This window comes from Polypterus senegalus, chromosome 3 (genome assembly GCF_016835505.1).
Source record: "Polypterus senegalus isolate Bchr_013 chromosome 3, ASM1683550v1, whole genome shotgun sequence".
Classification (NCBI taxonomy): Eukaryota; Metazoa; Chordata; class Cladistia; order Polypteriformes; family Polypteridae; genus Polypterus; species Polypterus senegalus.
In genome coordinates, this window is record NC_053156.1 from 261,036,896 (window position 1) to 261,059,797 (window position 22,902).

The 22,902-nt window shown below is 35.2% G+C and overlaps 1 protein-coding gene across 3 annotated transcripts; it reads right to left on the reverse strand.

Annotated features, from left to right (window-relative positions):
- Positions 1-278: 278 nt before the first annotated feature.
- Positions 279-22,143, reverse strand: LOC120526092 (ankyrin repeat domain-containing protein 66). 3 transcript variants are annotated; one of them, XM_039748994.1, is made up of 5 exons: positions 21,925-22,143; positions 15,998-16,090; positions 8,400-8,568; positions 7,030-7,258; positions 279-2,432 (listed from the first exon to the last, which is right to left on the reverse strand). In XM_039748994.1, exons 3-5 carry the CDS (start codon positions 8,545-8,547, stop codon positions 2,225-2,227), a joined length of 585 nt encoding a protein of 194 aa, XP_039604928.1. In that variant the 5' UTR covers positions 8,548-8,568; positions 15,998-16,090; positions 21,925-22,143; the 3' UTR covers positions 279-2,224. The 3 variants fall into 3 exon arrangements, with proteins under 3 accessions (XP_039604928.1, XP_039604929.1, XP_039604927.1); XM_039748995.1 differs by lacking the exon at positions 21,925-22,143 and adding an exon at positions 21,526-21,887; XM_039748993.1 differs by lacking the exon at positions 15,998-16,090.
- Between the last annotated feature and the right edge of the window lie 759 nt (positions 22,144-22,902).

The window sequence follows — 22,902 nt, forward strand, 5'->3', positions numbered from 1 at the left end:
GGCACTAGGTGCAAGTATGTTATTTTTTAAATTGTTTTACATTACACATTAAACAACACAATATACAAATATTCTACAGTATATCAAATAATGTTACAAGTGAACTGTTATACATCAATAAGTATATGTCATATGTTTACATATATATATATATATATATATATATATATATATATATATATATATATATATATATATATATATATATATATATATATATATATATATATATATATATATATATATATATATATACAGGTATACTGTAAATATATGTGACTGTCCAAATTCTTATGTTCCAGCTCACCTAATTTTTCATTTTAGGTGCTAGAAATATTTTCACCAACTTTTTAAACCCATATTTAGAATAAGAAAAAGTAAAATCCCATTGTCAACTTTGTTTTGTGTATAAATGATTATCCTAATAAACAACAAAGGACTGTAAATTAAGCCAGTATATTGAAGCCAGTATACTGGATCAAAACTGAAATGCAACCATTTTGAACAAAACACTGAGGCTATTTAAAAGACTTTCATTTATGAAGAACACTATACAAAAATATACTGAATTGACTATTAAATCAACTGTTTGTAAAGGAAAAATATTCAAGCAAATGATTTCTGTTTTGGCTGTATGGTATTCTGCACTGCATGCACTTCACCTACTAATAAAAGATTTATGTGACCAGGAGGCCAGACTCAGACTCTGGTCCTGAATGGCCACAGTGGTTGTAGGTACTTTCTTAATTTGATTGTTAAGTGTGAAAGTGGATGCTCTCAATTCTCTGTGCTCTCCTCAAACAAATCCAGCATGATAGATAATTATTTATGCATTTAGATTTGTAAAACCATACCCAGTTTGAAATGTTGTTACATGTTTACTCTTTAACGAAACGTTGGACAGAATAAGCCAGGTGTAGAACATTTTGTTGGTAGAATATTAAAATTTATCTTCACAGAAATGGTATTAACTTTTGGTTTTGTTTTGCAGAGAATACAAATTTATTGTCTATTGGTAAAAACCTTTAAATAAAGCACAGCAAAATACATGATAATAATATTAATAATAATAATGTACATCTAAATTTCCCTATATGAGTGAGAATGCCTGGCAATACACTCAATTCAGATTTGAATGATTCTTTGTAACTGCTGTTGGTGGTCAAGGTTATGCCATGACCGTCTACAGAAATAATTATATCCAAAACTAGAACTAATGTTCTGAAGAATTGGCACTAACTGCAGTGTTAAATAAAAGACTCAGAACAGCCTGATTAAAAAATAAAAAAAACCTGCAGCTACTGTGTCCCTCCAGGACCAGAATATAATTCATTAAAATATCAACACTATACAGGGCTCTGCACTATCAAGGTAAGCATTGGTATTGATACTGCATGAATCTTTGGTGAGATAACCAACAAAAGTTGTTAGTTTGCATGGTCGCATCCCAACAAATAAAGGCATAAAAAGCCATCAAACAGCTGCAGGGCAGGACAACATCAAATAAAGAAAAAGTTCAAAGAAAATATAATAAAATGTCTAGCTAAAGCAAACTGTTGATGGAATACAGATTTTTTTTAAATTAGAGTACATTACACCAAGCCCTTTGCAACATTTATACATCCAAACAATTAGATTCTATATACTGTACATGATATTGAATAGCTTCATTATTCTTTTCAAGCTTACTTCTAACTCAAAAACATGATCAAGCATCACTTTACAGATCAGCATGTGTATGTATTACAAAATCTTTTTCATGTGTTTTTTCTGACAATTCCAATTATCTGGCATTATAACTTAATGAGTCCTGTTAATTTAATACATTTCAATGTTTTTGTACCTACATTTAAAGATTTTAATCTGCATTGCTTTTCTTATACACCAATAGAAGTATGCATCAAAAATATACTCACACAAGGTGGGGTAACAGAAAGTAAAATTTCAGAAAAGAAAAACATTCTAATTTTTTTTTTACCACTGAACATTGACAGGGATGTGTGCGGGTTGTTTAAAATCATGTGTGAGTAGAGGAGATGGAACACAATAATGTCAGTTTAAGTCCGTGCTTCTGCACTTGCCCATTAAGACAAGACTTTGGACCTTATTGTACAAAACCCTGCCCATTTTTCCACCACAAAGCACAACACATACTGTAAAAATATTTTTGCACCCTTGCAATATGGAATAACTACATCTTAACAGGAGTACACAAAGCAACATTTTACAAAGTATTTTTTTCCAATTTCATGTTTAATACTGATCCCTTATTACAACCTGACTTCAAGGTTCCATTGTACTTCTTTAGTGCATTTGAATTTCTCCTGCGCTCTACCATGTCTTTCTTTTTCTCCCATTCTTCATCGATTTCGTCCAAGGGTATCCCTTTTAATTCTGCTGTCAGGCGATAATCCTTACATTCTTGCTCAGCACTGTAAAAACAGTAGGTTTCTCATCAAAATATGTGCTAGATTAATGCAGTCAAAAGATAAAATCAAAGTAAGTCAAATAATGGAGACTTCAAATGTGGTTGCATTATTCAAGTGATACATTGGAGTGGAAATATTGCCACTTACAACTTAGCCAAAATATCCCCTCTAGTGTCTCTAAATACATTACTTCTAATAAGAATAGTTTATTAATGTTATCATTTCCATGATCATGTGCACTGCTTTAGATTTCAGAATGAAAGGAACTATATAAAATAAAGATTCTTTAATTCTTTAATAGATATTCTTCAATTTACATATACAAATACATTATATCCAAATACCCTGGTGACCAGATATGAAAAGTAAAAGTACGTGATTTTAAAGTATATAACATAAGAGGGGTAGCAAGGCAGGAAGCAAGAGAAGACAACAGACTACACTATACAGTAAAATGTTCATACTTTCTGATCTTCTTCATATATGCAATTTAGATGTTTTCATCTGGAGAAACTGCAACCTCAGTGATATCAGCCCTCTTGCTTTTTCAGTTGAATATAAGAATCTCTGGACAGTTGTGACCAAATATTGGATCAGTAACTGTTTCTACCTCTTGCTTCCATTCACTTCATGTACTTATCCTGGGTCTTGACTTCTACCTGAAACTGAGAGATTGTTTGATTAGAAAGCCCTATTCCTCTGCGAACCTTTAGTGACCTTTTTAGTTACAGTTCTTGATGACCTGATTTTCTTCAGTACAGCAATGAACAAACCACATGCTAGCTTTGTCTGATTCGCATGGACAGATACCTGCTTATTGTCCTACTTTTTTTGTCATTCTACCCAACTCAGCTGCATTTGCATAAACCCCATTACATCCTATAGGCGTCTAGTATGTGATGCAGCCCTAAATACCAAAAGGTCATGCACAGCTGTGGTCATATTGAGAAGAAAATTCCAATGTACCACACCACAGAGTGTTTTGAAGAAAAAAACAAAATATTCATAAAATCATTTGGTTTTGCAGCCTTACACCATCCTTTATTTTACATGCATATCTGATTTTCATAAAATTTTTTACAAGTTATTATTTAATCTGAAAATAGGCTGCAGGGAGAGGTGGAAGTCACTCTCACATACTAGAATTATTCAAATAACTAAGAAATAATGATGCAATTTAAAATGGGGTGATATTGAACACTATTCAGTTTAGCATGGAGTAGAGAACACATAAAACTACATGATTATGCAGTAGTTTCTGTTTGTTCCTCACAGCTCCTGGGGCATTGGTAAAAGCTGCTCTGGATGCAGCTTGTGTGCATCTTTTCTTGTGCCTTCATGGTACTCTGATTTCCACTCACTTCCTAAACAGGCCTCGTTTGAATGTGTGGTGGGTGTATAAGAATGATGTGTGGGTTAGTTCTTGCTTTTCACCCAGTTCATCCAAGAAAGGTACTTGCACTATGTGACTCGGAATTAAATAAGCAGGTTTGAAAATGTGTGATTAGATACTTTTAACTGCATCTGACCATGAATTTAGAATAAATGTGGATAATCATGAATAAAAATGACATACATATGCCTACAACTGAGGCACATATACTGTATAAATATACTGTACTGTGTATTTTAAAAAAAGAGGCCAGCTTCATAAAATAAGTCTCTAAGCACCAGTGGCATAGTTTGTACTTTACTAAAGTAATACTCTGTATATTACATGCAGACTATATACTGGGAACTCTTGGGTTACAAAAAAAGCAAATATAAAAGTTTAGAAGATACTTGGCAGGCAAAGAAAGGCCAGTCAGATCAGGTTAAATTACACATTGCATTAGTTAGCAATCTTTATTTTATATAGTATCTTTCATAATGAGCACCAGTAGCACAAAGTGCCTAACAAAGCAATTTACACCAAAGTCAAACTATAAAGATGTAATTGAATTAAATAGCATTAAAAACTTCTCTCATTCCAGAGCTTAATAATATAATGCCAAAGGAGAAGAATCCTTTCAGTCTGAACAAAAGTAAAGCTAAAAGTGGTTGACTTAATGCACTAAATTACAGAGCTACAGTATAACTTCAAAATATAGCTGTTAATAATATAAAAAGCCCGAATTAGCCACCCTAACTCAGGGTATTCATAAGAAATGTAATCATTTACTTCATTAGATTGAAGTTCATAATACACAATAATAGTTGTGTCAGTTATTTGAAATATTAAAATGTGTGCTTCAAACTAAATGTTCTTGATGGTAATAGAAATTTGTTATTTTTCACTATTTGATCGAGGTCCATAGTGTGCTAGATCCATAGTAAAAGATTAAGAAATCATAAATAAAATTATATTTATAATAATTTACCTGAAATAGTCCTCAACGATAACCCATTTGCATATCTCTCTATTAAAACAGGAAATCCAGAGACAAGACTTTTTCAAAGAGATAATTTCAAGTCATGCGAGCCGAGACTTTGGCCATGAGGTTTTTTCAAGTCATGCCCTCCTCTCAACCATATTCAACCACGCACACGGCCCTCTCACCTCTCATTCATGTAAATGTTTTAGTCAGACACAGTTCCTTCTCTCTTAGCTCTTATAAATTAGCCCATTACGGCACTTCTTGTGTGATTTTGGGCTATTCAAAAATAAATTGTATTGTATTGTATTATAAATTATTACGTTTTCCTCACTTTAAGTTCCCAAAAAAAGAATAGTTATTATGTCCAAATCTTATTGAAGAAATTCATCCTGAAGGGTTATCAACAGAAGAAATGAGTACACGGGCAGTCCTAGCATAGAGATATGAAGTCAAATGACTTAAGTAAAAATTGTCAATCGGTTACACGGCAAATTGGTTAAATGCGTATCAATATACTATGCTGAAACAGTTGGTGGTGATCGTGCAGAAGATGAAAACATCAACTTAAAATATCCTGAAGAATATCTACAACTGATAACAGCATGCAGTCTTTCCGGTTGAAAGAAGGATGTATCCAAAAAAGGTAATGTAGTACATCTTTCCCAGATAACATTAGACACCAAAGGAGATCTTGATATGCCATTCGCATTAAAACATTAACAGTTTCCCGTTAAAATAGCTTTTGCAAAGACAATTAACAAATCACAGGGACAAACATTCGAAAAAGTCGGTTTATTTATTAGAGAGAAAGAAACGAAATTTACTCACGGGCAGTTATATGTTGCGTTGTTACGATTTAAGTCCAAACACAGAATCAAAGTTAAATGTGATATTGACGAAAATTTTATTCAATAAATTGCTTTATAGTAAGTGTGTAAGTTTAAAACGTATTTGTGTGTTAATCTCATAACCAAACAGAATGAAATCGTATAATGCAACGAATAACTCTAATGCAACATGAAACATAATTTACTTTCAAAGTATTACGTTTTACTAGTTTTTAATATGGTTAGTTACTCGCTGTAATGTAAAATAGTTCTATTATGCATATGTAACAATTCACATGAAAATAACAATCTGCTTAAATTGTACATCTACATCCCCATACGCGAGCGGCTGAACCGCAAAGTGGCTAGTGCATAGCGCCGGCCCACTGGCAGGCAAATGAAGCGAGCAGGGGGCAAAGCCCCCCAGTTTTTGAAATTTATAACCTTCTGGGAGTGACTCTTAGAGGGCTGAACCACTGGTAAAGATCAAAGTAGCCTATATTACTGTTTTCCAAAGTTTTATGAAAAGGAGTAACATTACAAGGTGAATCTCTGGGGTCCACAGTTGTGGCATGCACAACTTCGGGTCCTTTTGACCATTTTTGTTGAAGACATCTATTTATTTACATTTTTTCATAAGATATGATTATAAAATTGCTTAAAAAATATGTTTTTACTGGGTCTAGAAGGCAAAAATGGGGGCAAAAGCTTGACATCTTGCATAACTAGACATGAAGATGAGCAGAATGGTATATTATATTTGGGAGTTTTCTCATACTGTTGAGTCAGGAAATACAAATAGAGAACCCTATACTGGTAGCATCAGGTACAAGGCAGGAACCATCCCTGAATGGGATACCAGTTCCCCACTGGGTATACTTCTGCATACTATGATGCTTGCTCACATAATTTAAAGCCACTAATTAACATACCCAACCTAACATGAATGTCTGTGTAATGTGGTAGGAAAACTGGAGCACACACAATAAAACACATGAGGATGGACAGAATGGACAAACAATGACCTAGCCTGAATTAAAAGCCATTTTCCTGAACCTGTAAGACTGCAGTGCCCAGTTTTATGATTACTTGTTCAAGTATCTATACAAATACCTGCCCCTATTTTTCAAATATCTATACTGTACATTCATTACTCTGCTGGAGGAGCCGAACCCTATCCCAACAACCAACAAGGAGCCAAAGTCAGGAACCCACCCAAAATAGACTAATATGTACAATATTACTGGGCTGTGTGAAGTGCCCAAATAAAATGAAAATGAAAACCAACAGAACCTGCAGCATAAGGTGTGACCGGACAGGAAGACAATCCAAGATCACATGAGCTGTGAAGCAATAGTTCTAACCACTCTTTATTGTTATTGTTCATTATTAATCAACAATTGTTAGTTTGCTCACATTTCTAAAAACTTGATACAATCCCTGTGTCCATAAATGGATGCTATTCTTAATGGTGTATCACCAAACAGGTCTTTCTTATCAATAGGCGCATGCATTGAGTGGAGGACTTTAAGAACTCCCAGGCGTCCGAATTCTGCAGCATAGTGTGCTGGAGTCCAGCCAGCATCTGTTTGGAGACATGGTCGAGCTCCATTTTCAATCAAAAGTTTTACAATTTCAGTGTGTCCTGAGAAGATAAAAACAGAAACACAGAAATAAGTTCAGTACACTTATTTTTTCAACCTTTCATAAATATTTCAAGTGGCAAGTCTGTAATAAGTGCTGAAGGTACTTATTTGCTAAATCAGCCTTTTAATATTTTACACTTTCTCTCAGGAATGAGAAGAGGAAGCTTGGCTGTGTTTGGCTACTGTGGCTGAATGCTTTAATAATAGCCAATATCTTAATTCACAGCTATATCAAATCAGTAAACATACTCCTTGCAACATTAGAATTTTAGGTAATTTGTTTAAGTTTTCTTTCAGTAAAGCAGCTGAAGTTATGAATGTTTGACATGCACTATATATGGCACTGTATTTTAAAATGTAGGTCCCTTTGTTCAGTCCTTACCTCTGACTTATTCTGTGACAATGAACATGTCTTTCAGTATGCTCAATATTTACTTACTGTATCCCAAACTTATGTCAAATGCACAAAATACATATATACAGTATATGCTAATTAGGCATTGGTATGAGGTATTTCTGGTTTTCCATTTTAGCTTACCTGACAACTCCAAATTGGCCCTCCATCAGCAACAGTGCACAAGTGTCCATGGAGGTGAGCATACTATATATCCCATCATAAGTTGTCTTTTTTTGCTTTGAACCTACTGCACTAAAATAGACTTATGTCCACTGTGACATTGTAATAGAAGAACCAGGTTTACAAAAAGGATTATGATATGATGGTCTATAGTCTATTATTCAGTTAAAAAAATTCTCCTTGCCAAAAATGAAATTATTTAAATGTCCAGTAACAAGATACAGGTAAAGCTAAAAACAGAATAATTTGAATAAACAAATATTTTCTTGAAGTTTGCCCCATATCATTCACATGCTTTGTTTTATTTCCGGTTTGTTAGATGCTGTTATACGCTGTTTTCTCTCTACTTCCTCTTTTACACACCTTATTCAGGCCTTGAACCTAATTATTCATAATACATTTACCTGGTAGCAGCAGTACCACCAGAGAGTCAAGAGTACAAGACTGAACAACCTTTTGCTTTCAGTCCACTACCTTAGCCTCTAGTCCACACTGCTAGTAACACTATTTTTTATTTAATGTCATTACTTTGGTATTTAGGTCATTTCAGTAAGGAGTTTTACCTTTTAGTGCAGCCCAGTGCAAAGGAGTCCTGTAGTCCCAATCAATGTCTTTATAATTTGGATTACATATGTTCTTTTTCAAGCTGTCAGTGACCAGCTCAACGTCCCCTGCAGCTGCAGCCTGGTGCAATCTCATCATCTCTGACATCTTGACTAATGTAGACTCCCTCTGTCAAAAACAAACAACTTTAACCTCACTTTTAACATTTCCATTAAAAATATTTGTGTGAGGAGTGTACATTTTCAAGAACATTTACTATTTTTATTGGCTAATCAAGAATCTCTGTAGTTGTAAGAAGCATACATATGTAGTTACAATTCTAGAATTACAGTTAGTGAAATAAGTAGTTCTTCCTACTACCCTAAATTGCATTAGTGGGTTAGAAAAAGGATGGAAGGTTCAACTCTAAAGTGTGAAACTCTCTGTATATGTGGAGGCCTTAAACGACCTTGCGCCAAACTACATCAGTGACCTTCTACATCACTATGTGCCTGTCCGCCCACTAAAGTCCTCTGATTCTGGCAATCTTGTTGTGCCCCACACTAATCTACACTCCATGGGTGACAAGGTCTTCAGCTGTATAGCGCCCAGACTCTGCAATGACCTACCGAAATTAATTAGATCAGCTGTCTCCATGAACTCTTTTAAAAAAAATTCAAAACTCATCTGTTCAGGAAGGATTTTAGCTCTACCTGACTTTACTACCCTTCTTTCAATGTACCTCTATGTCAAGATGCTCATGTAACCTGTGTGTGTGTGCTAGACCATCAACTATGTTGTCTGTTAGGCTTTTCTCTGAATTTACTATCTTACTCTTCTTTATCTGGTTTAATACAATGCTATATACTGTATACCCTACCATTCTTTCCCAAGAATTGCCTTGGGCATGGGAAAGGCGCTATATAAATAAAATGTATTATTATTACTATTATTATTATGCCATTCATACAATACAATGCACACAAACACCTGGCCTCTTTCTTCTGCACATCTCCACATTTGACACAACAAGTCACTAGCCTGCCTTTGCTCCAAGTACAAAAAAATAATGATACACACATATAAAATAAAGTCACTACTTCAATATCATAAAGCAACCAAAGATGGCATTTACCTAACAATAGCACCGTATAAAATGATTGTTGAAGATAGTTAACCCTGATTCACTCCTCCCAGTGCCATTTACAATTAAGACCACACTTCAGCCTGTTCATTTACCCAAACAGATTTCTGAAAATCTGAATCATTTTAAATTCTATCACAGCACAGCAAACCATGATTAAGTGAGCTGATACATTAATTTTAATCAGCTTATGTAATAAAATTTAGAAAAGCACATTATGAACCAAAATGTCTCTGGAAAGTGGGTTGAACACCTAATTCCAACCAAATCTAATTGAACACAGACATGTAAGTCCTTTAGAATTGTATAGTGGATACATTATAGGTGAGATATTTATGCTTGCTAATCATGGTGTTGGACAATGGCGATACGTTGCATGTTGATTAGCACATCCAAGTAAGAATTTCAGTGTACTATGTACACATGACAAAATGACCCTCCAAACTTAAATGCTTTATAAAAAAACAATTCATATTTTAAATATATTGTACAGACACTCAGATACCAGTGTATCTACTTAAATGGACCCCACTGTGGTGCAGTGCTTAGTACTGGTGCCTAACATTTAGTAGAAGAGACTTTTTGAATCCCAGCCAAGTCAGTCTGTGTGGGATTTTCTTCAGGTATTGCAGTTCATTTTCATATCCAAAATATATATAAGATATATATAACAACTCTAAATTGGCCTAGAATAATTGAGTCACAGTGTGCAGACCAATGAACCCTGTGATAGCCTCCAACTCTCTGGGAAGCTAAAAACTAAACTAGTCAGTTTCAGAAAACAGATGGATGTATACAGATGTACATCATTCTTATTCTAAAGCCTATCTTGCATGGGTGGGTTTTTCTTTTGGTATTTCGATTTTCCATGCACATTTCCAAAGATGTGTTAGTTTGACTGACAGTTCTAAAACTGGCTTTGTGTAAGTGTGAATGTGCGTGTATTCCTGCTATGGACAGACACTCAGACCAGGGCTGGTTCCTGCCTTGTTCCCAGTGCTGCCAGGATAGACCCCAATATCCCATAACCCTGTACTGGATTAAGTGGGTCTGAGAATGATATATATGTGACCCCATTTTTATTGCATAAAAAGTATGCCTGTTACAACTAAGACAATACAATTCAAAATGACATTTGTTTTCATAAATGTGCAACATATACAAAGATATTCACAATAATGCCACCATTACAAAATATTATTAATGTTAATACAAGTATTTTTTTCATGTCATCTTGCTATGTGAATTATAACACATGTAAAAACCAAGTGTAATGGAAAATGTGTCATCTGTACACTGTGATAAACAATCTCTACCATCTGTGTTATCAGAAGACAACCTCACATGAGAATGAAAACCCATCTTAATAATTAATCCACTATTAATATATATATTTAAACATTATTTCAATTGCCAACTTTTTCCACCCTAGTGATTCATTTTATAAAAAGTGTCCTTAACCTTGCCTTCTTGACCAACTTAAAAAAATAAGACTTTAGCAGTCTGCCACATCATGTATTATTCACAATAATCTAATTTCTTACATTTAAAAAGAATCATGGTGAAGAAACCACTATATTGTGTATGTGAATATCATTGTTCCATGCTTGGAAAGATGTAAAATATTTCAGTTGTCCCACTTAGGAACACAAAAAGCTTGTTTCAGCAACAGTATGTTCAAGGCAGACACCAAGTCCAATGGGATACCACACTATCATGGGCTGCTTTAGTCTAAGCACTGAACACTCACTCAAGCAAGTTTAACATAGTAGTATGTATTTGCATCTATAAGAAAGTCAGAGTACTCAAAGGAAAATTGTATAAACTTGCTAAAACAGAACCAAGACCCAAATGTTTGACTGTTACAACACACATGCAACCATAAAATTATCTTAAGAGTGGTCTTTTGAATTCAGATAGCCTGCAAAATATGGCTATCATTAGAAAGACAAATGTATTTTAAATTGTTAAAAAATAGGAAAATTGATTATATTATATATATTCAAGCACTATAACAAAATTGCTGGAAAAGAAATTAAGAACAATCCTATATAAAAAAAAAGGTAACATTGTATTTTAAATATGTAGAGGAGGTAGACATTGGAGAGAAGTCAGGTTAGACCCACTAAGTGGACAGATTGTATGATTACAGACACATTATCTAATACTATATCTAATAATTAAGAGGGTCTTCTTCAGTTTGTTTGTGCCAATAAGATAAATGAGAAATTGTAGACGTGGGGGAAAGGTGCAGTAGAGTATTACAACATTTTTATGGCCCACAACATCAGAGACACTAAAGACAATTATTGATTTTTTTTTTTTGCACAATATATACGGTAGTTATGCACTAACTTTATTGGTACTTGGATAACCAATATAATCCCTCTACATTCCAACAGTGCCATAACAGTTCACTCTGCAGTAGAGATTATTATGGCAAATGCTCTGTAGATCTTTAAATTGAATATTCAGGTTCAATTTTCTTTAAATAATATTACAGCAAAGAAAAAGCTTAATATGAAACATGTAGTTCTAAGCATTGCCTTATTAAAAACCCTGCAAACTACAACCCCAACTTGGAAAAGGTTGGGAGGCATTAAAAATGTAGAAAGTAGCAATTTCAAAATTCACTTCAACTTTTAATCAAACTCAAACAGTATAAAGACAAGATATTTAACGTTTAGTCTGGTCAACTTCATTTTCTCATAAATATATAGATCCACTTTGGACACTGAGGGCCTGCAACACTTTCCAAAAGAAGCTGAGATGGGGCAAATAAAGGTGTGAGTAGAAACAGATGATGTTCAAGAGGTGATTATAATAATGCTTTGGTATTAAAGTTACATCCAGGAAAGGCCTAGTCCTTTATAAGTAAACATGGGATGAGGATTACCAATTTTCCTACAAATGCATTAGAAAAAACATTCAAAAGTTTAAAAACAGTGTCTGCCAAAGACAGTTTTGAAAGTATATGGGTATTTCAAGGAATCTGGAGAAAATTTGTGCATCATGGAAAAGAACACAGACATAAGCTTTATCAAGTAACACCATAGGCAGTTTCATCCATAGAGTATATCCCGGTTACAACCAAACTGTGCAAAAAGGAAGCCATATGATAGCAGTGCCCAGAAGTGCCATTGACTCCTCTGAGGTCATCTGGGATGGACCTTCAAACAGTAGAAATATGTACTGTGGTCGGACAAATCAATATTTCAGGTCTGTTTTGGAAAAAGGCATATTGTGTTCTCCAGACCAAAGAAGAAAAGAACCATCCAGCCTGTTGCCTGCTACAAGTCCAGATGCCAGTGCCTGTGGTGGTATGGGGTTGTGTCAGTGCCCTGGACAAGGTAATTTGCAATTCTGTGAAGGCACCATCAATGCTGAAAAGTTCATACATATTTCGGAGCAACATATGCTGCTTTTAAAATGACATCTCTTCATTGGACATCCGTGCATGTTTTATTAGTAAGACAATGGAAAACCACATTCTGTGCGCATTACAAAAGGGATTGCTATATAGGAGGAGGGTGCGGGTGCTCGACTGGCCTGCCTGCAGTCCTGATCTGTTCCCAATTGAGAATATGTGGAGCATTTTGAAATTCCAACATGTAACAACAAAGATCCCAAACATCTGCACACCTTAAGGACTTGTTTGCAAGAGGAAAAGGACAAAATTACACCTGAAAAACTCAATATATTGGTGTCTTTGGCACCAAAATGTTTATTAAGTGTTGTGAGAAGTAATGGCAACATTACAATGTGGTAAATTCTTTACTATATAAACTTTTTCTAAATTATGTATGCAAGTATTAAAGTCGGAAAGTGCTTTTTTATGAAACAAAATTAATGTCATTTGTTGTAACATTAAACAATGGACTGTTACATTCTTTTCAGGTCAAAGATCATTCACTAATCATTGCTTTCAGTTTATTTTTATTTATATTTTCTATACCGTCCCAGCTTTTTTTGAGTTTTAGAACTGTTTTTTCCAACTCTATCTCCATCTTAGAGGAGAGTGTGTGAAGGATGATTCATGTCAAATTTAGAATTCACAACTTAATATATTTTATCAAAAAGAAAGTGAAAAAGCAAGAAACCCGAGCTAAAACTGTTTCTTAAATTTAGCTTCAGTGTTTTCAAGTTCACGTGTACATTTTATTTGCTGCAATCCAGATCGGTCACACTTTATCTGTGGTGAAATGCAACAAATCAAGCCTAATGTGCCTTAAACAATGCCTCCTGATCACCCTCTCAATGCTTAATTAACAGACGTCTGTCAAGTCGTAACAAGAATTTGCCGTTTTCAGATTTGTACATATTCAAAAAATATTTAAAATTTAAAACATTCTAATTCAAAATATGGTTTGACAGCCATTCTGTAAATTTAAATGTTCATATCTCACAATAATGCCCACAGAACCAAGATTAGATAATGTGTAAATGTGTGTATAATACACCATCATGGAGAAGTACCAGTGATGAGATACTTGAAGTCCAGTTCTAAAATTTAAAAATATATTTTTTCATTGGATAAATTAAGACAATGGCTTTTCTAATTATTATAGCTTTAGACATTTTTAATATACAGTACTGTAGATACTGTATGAATCACAATATTTGAAAGAAAAAAGTACAAAATTACTTTGTGACTCAGGTAGCATGATACTTTGCAAATGCCATCTTTAGAGAACAGTGCAGAAAAGCTTTAAAGCAGATTTGACAAGTTACAGATAAAAGTTACCCAAATATATTAATTACTGGTCAAAAGTTTTAGAAAACCTCAATGTTCCAGTTTTTCTTCAAATTGAGTCAGTTGTAATGCTATAAATGACCTAAATGGTGAAGGGTTAAGCAGTAATCTACCAGAGGTTTAAATTTAAAGTTTAGGTTAGCAAAAACTGGAAAAAAAGGGATTTTTCAGAAAATTGTAAATTCTAGTGATAATGGTAAGAAAATGGCAATTAACAAATGAAATAAGACAGAGAGCATTATTACCCTTAGACATGTAGGCCTTTCATTTAGAGAAATTGCAAAAAAAAAATCTGTGTCAGTGAGTACGGTGGTGTTCTGTAAAAAGTGGTCCATAGCTCCATGCGGATTTAAATAATCACGCCCTGTAAAGTGCAGGTTTTATTCGGGAGTGGGTGGGTGCACGAATGCGCTTTGCTCCAAGGATGGCTGGGGGTGATTGGCTGATTGCAAAACGCGAGTCCGTGTGGCAGTCAGGTGTCTCATTGATTTCTTGGAGGGAACAGCGCGTTCACACCTGTGTCCAGTTTGAAGCGGTAGTATATGAGGAGACTGCATGAGACAGAAAGGGAGAAAAGATCGGCAAAACAATGGAGGTTAATGAAGGAAGGGAAAAGAAAGAAAAGATGAGCAGAGATTGAGAGAGGCAGTGCAGGGGAGTGAAGCAGTCGGACAGGTTTGAAGTGGGCCAATCCTGCTGAGCAACCAGGTAGCAGGGGTTGACCTTCCCACTCAGGAATGTGCTCTCATTGGGAGGCGCCTATAAACAGGCAGTGGTGGGAGGACAGCAATTTCGCCAGGTGGAGCCATTTGGCAGCAGTGGGCACGGAGTGGAGCAGGGCAGTATAAAAGGTTATCTGTGCTTGCTGATGGACTCCTCCTCCGACTGCAAGGTCCAAAAAGGGCAAGCAGAGGTGATGTCAGTTATAAAGGAGCACCAGGGCTATGAATTGGAAAGGACAGTTACTTCCCTGTGTTTTTAACCTTATTTGTATGGATATTTACTGGATTTTTACCTCCACAAAGACATTATTGGATTATTTATTTATGGACTTTTAATTTGAACACTACACTTTGGATACTGTTGTTGATTTGCTTTGCTTTGTTGGACTGTTTTTAATAAAAGCATTTGGCATTTTTATACACTTTCCTCTTGCTTTGTGTGCGAGTGTTCTCATCTGCTAGCTCATCTGGTAATGTTATTGACGGTGTCAGGTTCCAAAACCAGGCTCAAGTCCCAAACCAATCAGAAGACAAGTTTCTGAGGGTCACCAGCTTGTGGGATAGGTGCCTCACAGCACAACAGCTTCAAACACAGCTTAATAGTGGTCAAAAAAGCAAGACTCAGTTTCTACTCTGATGAGGAGATTTTGTTCAATCTGCAGAAGTCCACAGCCCGTATTTCAAGTTCCTATATTTTCCTTTAAGGAATGTCTGCCTTACTGCCACTCACCCTGTCAAACCTGCAGCACAAAATATCTTCACAAGAGAAACTGAGACTTGCTATTAGTTATTATAATATTGCATATATACTTGTGAATAATCTCATTTGAACTACAGTATTCTTCAGACAGACAAAAACAAAAATAGTTTCCAGAGATTTTGCAAGGGCTGGCAGAAGTAACACCCTCCTTGAAATAGTCTTCAAATGGGTCCGCATTAAACTACACAATGACATTTTTTCTATTTGTAGTACTCAGTTTCCGATTTTTCTTTTATTACCTGCTCAGCATTGATGACATACTCCCTCACACCATTTTACGTTTCAGTGGCATTAAGAAATTCTGTTTCACAGTCCCTTCCTGGTTGGTTTACCTTAAGATACACAAAACAAAAAAATTACAAAAATTCTTTAACTGGCACAAACTGTAATTTTCCTGTGCTCCAAAATTACAGTTTTCATCACTTGCCAATAAAGCAGCTTCAATTTAGATGTTTAGGATATAAAATGGAATAGCTTTTAACCACAAAACAGCTTAATCCAAGTTTAGTGTTTCCAATTCCTGGAATCTACCCCAGGAAAATTGACAGTTCCAATATGTCATAGGGCACTTTGTATTATTTGATACATCATACTTATTGCAAAGGCTATAAACATGACTTAAAATAAACTTTTGATATTGGGAATATAAACCTAAAATAAAAAAAAAACAAATAGTGATCTTATATAGTAATATAAGCATGTAAGCAGAGATAGATGAATCTCAGTCTGATAGTAAATGCCGTGTAATACATTTAAATCATTTGGCAACAAAGAAAACAAATTCAAAAAAGAAAAATCCCTGCACTTTAAAATAAAAACTGAGTTACAGTCTTGGGGATATATCGTGGCAGCACAAGTATTTTACTTCTGGGATACTGCCAAACAAGCAATTGCTCCCTAAAAGAGAATCACAAATTCAGAATCAATTAAAAAAAAAACAGACTGCAAAAAATGAAACCATAACAATGACAATGTAAAGAAAACAAATGAGGAAAAGTTTCCTTGTTTTCTCTGAACTAAAATAGGCTCTAGAATCCCCCAATTTGAGGTGGTAACCCCCACTTACTTAGAACATGTGGCAGAGCTGGATTAATACTTTACTACAGAAGTTTAGTGTCTAAATAAACATACCAAATGGTTCAGCATTTTGCATTTTAAAGTCTTTTTAACAATTAATTGTCAAAACAATCTATTCACTTGTAATTTAGCTTCAACATTGTTTGTACCCATATGCCCATAAAGTCAAAGGTAAGGAGTTCATTGATCCTAAAGAATTAATAGCAGGATAATAAAAATATACTATATTTACAACCTATAAATGCAGTAAATGATATAAATACAAGTCCCTAAACATAGTCACTATCTGAAACAGTCTGCAAATGAAATGTAATGCAATTAATTTACTAAAAATCAAAATTTTAATTTCTGACACAAATATCCCCACTAAGGAAATGTATATGCACATAAAATTAAACATTTGTCAGTCTGTTCCCTATATACTCCTACACCATTTCAGCTGTTGGCACCAAACCTTTTAAGGAGGTTTACAAAGAATTTACAAATCCCTGAACATTGACCATTATCCTGCACGTAAAAGATCAACAAACAGTGAAATAATACATTTCACCACCAGGTGGCAGATGCCTCATTAGTTTATAAAAATACAAACAATGCACACCAATCTATCAGGCATTTGGTGAAATATTAAGTTTGTTTTATTAAGAAAGAAACAAACAATCCTTATATACTGATTTGTTTATGTTATGACTAAATGCATTGTATTATACATGTATAAGCAAATAGTATGTTTTATGACCTCACAGGCCAAGAATTCGGGAGATTCTACAGTTAATCTGAGTTCACTTCCACTGGATTTTTCAACAGTTGTCCAGTCAGTTTAAGAATTGAGAAACATTTGTAATAGTTTCAGAAAACCATGAATGTCTTTACAAGAAACAGATTCTGGCATCTAAGAATGAACATTTTAAAAATATTAATTTCTACATACAGAATCAGCTAGTTAGAGATGCCACAACAAACAAGTCAATTGACACCATCATTGACGGCCAGCAGGCTGTATTTTGATCCCACATCTTTGTAGCCACCTGATTTTCCTGTGTATGACCTGATTTTAAAAACAGCTAATGTTACTGCATACTCTTTTAACTGCCTAAAATGTTTAAATGAATAGCCAGAGCATGTGTACAGAACCTCACAGCAATATCCTTACACATTACATTTGTTAAGAGTATATTCAAGACTCAATAGCAGTCGCTAAATTAGCAGACATAAGATCAACTCACCCTTCAAGATTCTAAAACCCCAGGGGGCCTCATGTATAAACGGTGCGTACGCACAGAAATGTTGCGTAAGAACTTTTCCACGTTCAAATCGCAATGTATAAAACCTACACTTGGCGTAAAGCCACGCACTTTTCCACGGTACCTCATGGCTTGTCGTACGCAAGTTCTCCGCTCGGTTTTGCAGACTGGCAGCACCCAGCGTCAAAGCAATGCTACTGTTCCTGTGTGGTTACTCATTATTTTCCTGGTGCGGCTTTATAAATACACTGAAACTAACCACATATTGTTTATTAGTGTAATGCATCTGATTGTAATTAACTTGTACCAATATAATGGTCCAGGGAACAGCCATAGTATTCCAAATACCATAACTGCTTTAGCGTTGTTACTCTCATTGCACCTTCCTCTTCTTCTTCTTCTTCTTCTTCTTTCAGCTCCTCCTGTTAGGAGTTGCCACAGCGGATCATCTTTTTCCATATTTCTCTCACTGCACCACTCGGAGTATTTATATCACTGTATCTGAGTGTGAATCACAGCAGCAGCTGATCGAAAAGAGAATTATCGGTATACAGTTTCATGGACACGCTGTCTCAGCCACTGCAAAACGTTTTAAAGCCTTTCCTGTACGGACCTCGCGGTTCAGAAACAGTTTCATCCCAAGAACTTTAAATGCACTCAATCAATTGCTCCTTGTAGAACGGTTTGTACTTATAAGTACAATCACCCCAATGTAAACTTGCACTACAGTTATAATATCGCACAACCTGAGCCACTTTATAAAGCGCGTATTTACATATGATTACGATATCATTTTAAGGTGAAATGCAGCAAAATGTTTATTAAATTATACAGATAAAACTTTAACTTCATTTAAATAATCTATATTCTTCACTGGGAGTATCGTTAAGGATAGAATAATTAACCATGTACTACGAAGATATTTCAATGTTCTTTAAACGTTTTCAAGAATCGGCGCTAAGCTTACAGATGGCTTAACTTCTATTACAGAGCTGATTGTATGGCGATCGGTTACTTGGGGAAAGAAAAGCACTGACTGCAGTGCGGCTACTCAATATATATTGAATATAAAACAGAAAGAGAAAATAACAACACAGCTAAAAACGCAGTGACCAAATTTCGGCAAAAGTTAAATGCTTGTGTCATGAGCACGGCGGCTATGCAGTGTCTGCAACGGACGTGGCCATCCACCGTGCATAAGCTACCTTACTGACGGGCGGGCGAAGGGCGAAGGAGCCACCGATTCTTCCTCTGCCCAGTGCCACCACAAGCCTAGAGCCGCCCCTGAGTACTGCTGCATTAAATTATTTCATCGAAGTGAAACACATGTTTAATAACGTGCTTTAACTCCTATCATAATGAAAATGATATCACGTATACATCTCAGTATTTTAGTTATTCAGAGAGCTGTAATATCACGAATGTAATGGACTCCGTGTCCAGTTGGAGGAAGAGAGCCGGTTTAAGAAGCAAGTAGTGATTCACACACATAGAGCACACAGAAGATCACATACAAAACAAAGCATTTAAAGTGCTACTTTAATTACGATGTTATTTGAGAAACTGGTTAATTAAACGATTTTAAGATGAAGTTTATGATGTTCTACTTTGATGACAAAATAAACTACGTGATTAAAGTGGAAATTTCGAGATTGAAGCTGACATTTCGTGCTTTTTCCCCACCGTGTGCCTTTTTTCCATGTACCCTAATAAGCTTTCATATGACACTCAGACAGTGGGCTACAACTCGGCTTTTCACAGCGACTTTGATAGGTGACTTTTTTTATTTCCGGCACTGTGCGATTTTGTGAATATGAGCTTTCAAGTTTCTCCAACACGCTAAGTCACTCGATCAACTTCCTTTTGTTGATTATACCACGGTTTATTTGAACAAATAGTATGTTTTTCCTTTGCCTCCACTTGGTATTCGCTGAAATTCTTATATTTTCCCCCGTGCTTTGACCATTGTCTTTTCACAGAAGGCTGCGCTTAAGGGCGATTTATATTGATTTGCATATTCAAAGAGGCGTAATTCTGGGAGGAGTTGGGGCGTTACATAAAGCGCGTGCACGAGCGTTAGTTTTCACGCTGATCGGGATTTATGTAGCGGAAAAACGTGGAAGTTAGATGCACACAGCTTCCTGCATCTGGATTTTTCTGTGCGTAAGCACATTTCGCTTTTGTGCTTACGCCATGTTATAGTGTGAGTTCTACGCATGGCGTTATACATGAGGCCCCAGAACCTCCCCAAACCCCACATCACTTGATCAGCTAAATGCTATTTGCTCCAGAGTACACACCACAAACCAAATGTTTTCATTTTCACACTAAATGACAAAACAAAGTATTCTGCTTAATGAAAACTATTAGAATAATAAGAATGACAACCATCTAGAAAAATTAAATGCAACAATAAGTAAACATGAAATAATCTAAAATATATTAATGTTAACTAAAGTGAAATAAACAATATGAATTAATTATAATAAGCACTAGCAACATATTTTAAATACTGAATATTTGCTAAAATAGTTTTAAGTATAAATTATAAGATGCTCTGAAAATTTTACAGTAGATTTGACTCTTTCTTTCTCTATGACTACTAGATATAACACAAAGAGATATATTCAGGCATTTCATTGCTATGTTTAATTTAAGAAATTTGAAAGAAAAGGAACTCTATGTAAACTGGGTTATTTTTTTTCCAAGTCCAACTGTTTCAAACTGACAGAAACACATTGAATAAAATTTGACATTATCCGGATAAGAAGCTCCCACTCTCATTTCAACCAACATTTTATAAATGAAACAGATTCAAGTAAGTTTTACATACTTTTGATGTTGACGGCCCACTCCGAATATACAGATTTAAACCTAGTTTCACATCTCATGACTAAGTACACAAAAAAATGTAGTGAAGTCTTCAGATTTGAGAGACAATATACACGTGAATTTAAAAGAATGGTTCACAAAAATTTTAAAAATATTGAAATATTCTTAAAAATGACACACTCTGTTCCAACAAGATGTGTCTTAACCCAATTATAAACAGCTAAACTTATTTGGCACTATAGAATTAAAGGCATTGCAAAGCAGGACGCTAATGTCAAAATGTATACAGTACTATCATTAACTATTGTAAGCCCATTCAACTCCACCTTTCCAAAGAAGATCATGTGTTCTCACTCTCCACTGCACTGGTATACACTGATGAAATGTCCTCATTCCAATTGAATAACACATGCAAGCTAATTGAATGGCCTGAACGCCTGTCCTTGCAGTTGTGTACTTCCTTCTTGTTTGAACAGAACTGATTCATAACTTAAACTGACTTACTGACAAGTAATTTTGTATTTAAAAACATGCACGTAATATCGCTTTATAAACAGGGTGTTTTGGAGAAATCATCTTTTACCAGTAGGAATGCGGTGCAGTTTCATGCTCACCTTTCAGATGAAGTTAATTGAATTAAGCAGGCTGACACCAATCTCTCGAAGTATATATCTATGAGTAAACCTTGAAGAGATCTACTGGTTTTACAGAGCAGCTCAAAGTAGTGCTACTGGTATTAACTCATTGCTGAATACACAAATGACCCAAAAGGGAATCGCCTGGAAAACTGAATCGTATACATCGTGCATTACAAAAAATGTAAGTATTTTCTCAGATTTTTGTTTTATCCAAAGAATGAGTTACTTCTGTGCTGTAGTACTTCTGGAGTCTACAGCGACCGAAAGGTGATTATAAATGAACGATTACATTGCCTAAGTCAGTAACTGGTTACTGTTCTACGTAAGCACCCTGAAAGTCGCTGCTAATCGTAAACTAAATAATTTTGAAATTACCATTAAAACTAACGTGTCTTATTTACTCGCCATAACTCCTTAGCTTCGCCAAGATTTCACATGGCAGATTTCGCTCATCTCTGGGGCCAAGGCATGATTGTGGAATAACATCTAACTTCAGGAAGGCCAGCACCACATCCAGAACACTAAGCAATATACTCTTTATAGAAGTGTACTTGCGTTTTTGATTTGTTCAGTTATCGTTAACCATGGCAACAGTCTCGAACGTCAACTGGAGTACGGGTACTCACATGGTCCAAACTTGTTGAAGATTTCGAGAACGCGTTACTTTTTGAAGCTTCTCACTGCCACCTACTGGCTCATTATTGTATTAATGTATCTTGTGCTTCCAGCATCACCTATCATGTACAATTGTTGCACTCGTTAAATATATTCATAGTAAGTGAACTGACAGTCTTTGCAATAATGCAGTTTAAAAAGGTGGATACTGTACTTTTAACTTCTGTTTACCCAGAATAATAAGAGATGAGGATGCTGTTGGCCTGGTGTGAAATGTTAAGGGGAAAACTTAATGGAGATATACTTGTATTGCACATTGATTACACTAAAGAGTATTTATCTGCTTAGCAGCAATGGAAAGAATTAAAGCAGAGTTGATGTCATACAGGCTGTTTTCATTTTTTAAAAAACTCTTATTTTTTAATTTGTTTTTTCTTTGTCAATGTTTTGCGCTACAAATAAGATCTGCCTATACACATCTATTGTCAGTGTTGCTGTGTCAAACAAGATTCCCAAACAAGAAAAAACATCTGGGGACAACTCTGCTTAAAAGAATGTATTAAATAGCAGTGAAAACCTCTACCACAAAGGCTTTGCCAATGTGGTTTCTTCCTGAAACACCCAACCCCCAAATTCCTCCAACCTGTCCACTTTAACTGCCGGGGTTTCAGGGAAAGAGAAAAAGAAGCTGAAAAAAAGAATTGACACTGAGAGAAAGTAAAACTAAACATTAAAATG

Excerpts from the sequence above, each read along its gene's own strand:
- LOC120526092 (XM_039748993.1), bottom strand. Across the intron at positions 7,259-8,399 it reads GCACTGGGCTGCACTAAAAG|GACACACTGAAATTGTAAAA; the intron begins GTAAAACTCCTT and ends TTATCTTCTCAG. Across the intron at positions 2,433-7,029 it reads TGTATCAAGTTTTTAGAAAT|TGCTGAGCAAGAATGTAAGG; the intron begins GTGAGCAAACTA and ends CTGTTTTTACAG.